Below are 1,395 nucleotides of genomic sequence, written 5' to 3'. Positions count from 1 at the left end.
AATGAATGTCTGGGAACAATTTGTTGTCTAATTAAGTGTAATGAATGTTTGGTAGTTAGGAAACCACCCGTAACTCAAACGCAAGTAGTTCTTTAAAAAATACTAAATCCTTTTTATAGACACCCAAACAAACTTCTGAAAACACAAAGCAAGTCTAAAACACCACCCTAATCTTCTTAAAACTTCAAACAAAAAACAAAACACAACCCCAAACCAAAATGGATACGTTTTCACTAAGTTCTCCCGGTTTTGTGAACCTATTATCTTCCCAGTCCAGTCAAACCGTAGAAGTAGGGTCGTCTGAGGTTCCTAAACCGGCTGCTGAAAGGAGAAAGTGGACGACTCAAGAAGACATTGTCCTCATCAGTGCCTGGTTAAACACAAGCAAAGATCCCATAGTTAGTAACCAGCAAAAACTAGGGTCGTTTTGGAGAAGAATAAAGGATTACTTTAATGCAAGCGCTCAGCTCGGTGGCTTTCCACCTAGAGAGTAGAGTCAGTGTAAGCAGAGGTGGGGAAGGGTGAATGAACAAGTGTGTAAATTTGTGGGAAGCTATGAGGCAGCATTGAAGGAGCAATCTAGTGGGCAGAACGAGAACGATGTCATGAAGTCAGCTCATGACATCTTCTTTAACGACTACCAGGCGAAGTTTACACTTGAACACGCGTGGAGGGAGCTGAGGTATGATCAGAAGTGGAGATCGAACTCTATATCAAGAGATGATACAAAGGAGAAAATGAAAGAAGCTGCGGAGACGGTGCCTGACTCGGATGAGGCTAGGCCTCCTGGCGTTAAGGCTTGCAAAGCAGCCAACCACAAGAAGCATGGCAATGAAGCTGCATTTGATCGTCTGGAGAGCATTCTAGAGAAGAAACAGAATCTTTCGAAACATAAAATACTTGATCGTCTCCTCTCTAAGAACATAGCTAGTCTAAGTGAAGCTGAGGTCGCTTGGAAGGACAAACTTGTTTCTGAGATGCTTTAGGTTGTTTACTTGAAAATTTCTTGAATGCTTTAGCTGATTAACTGTTTGTTTGCTTCTTTACTTGCTTTGATAATTTTACAACTGCTTTTGTTGACTGGAAAGTTATATTCTTCTGTGTTATTTTGCAGGTGAAAGGATGTCCTGGCGTTGTCACGGGCGTATGGGAGATAAAGTCTGACGTTGATGGGTTATTGTAGGTGTCACGGGTATTGTAGTAGTAGTAGTACTTCATCTATCTTTTGGTTCACAGCAGGTCACGGGTTGTTGATGTAGTTGTAGTACTACATGTATCTTTTGGGTCGCAGCAGGTCACTGTTTGTACTAGACACTAGTGTAGTACTTGGTGTCACGGATTGTAATATGAAGTGTAGTATTTTGTTTGTCTCTACACTTCACGAGACTTGTAAAA

At 41.4% G+C, this 1,395-nt stretch overlaps 1 protein-coding gene across 1 annotated transcript; it reads left to right on the top strand.

Annotated features, from left to right (window-relative positions):
* Positions 1-218: 218 nt before the first annotated feature.
* Positions 219-1,183, top strand: LOC125580099 (glutathione S-transferase T3-like). The gene is made up of 3 exons (XM_048744073.1): positions 219-373; positions 554-947; positions 1,115-1,183. The coding sequence occupies exons 1-3, from the start codon at positions 219-221 to the stop codon at positions 1,181-1,183; spliced, it is 618 nt and encodes a 205-aa protein (XP_048600030.1).
* Positions 1,184-1,395: the final 212 nt, after the last annotated feature.

Source organism: Brassica napus, chromosome C1 (genome assembly GCF_020379485.1).
Source record: "Brassica napus cultivar Da-Ae chromosome C1, Da-Ae, whole genome shotgun sequence".
In the NCBI taxonomy this organism is placed as follows: Eukaryota; Viridiplantae; Streptophyta; class Magnoliopsida; order Brassicales; family Brassicaceae; genus Brassica; species Brassica napus.
This window is presented reverse-complemented; position numbering and strand designations above follow the sequence as displayed.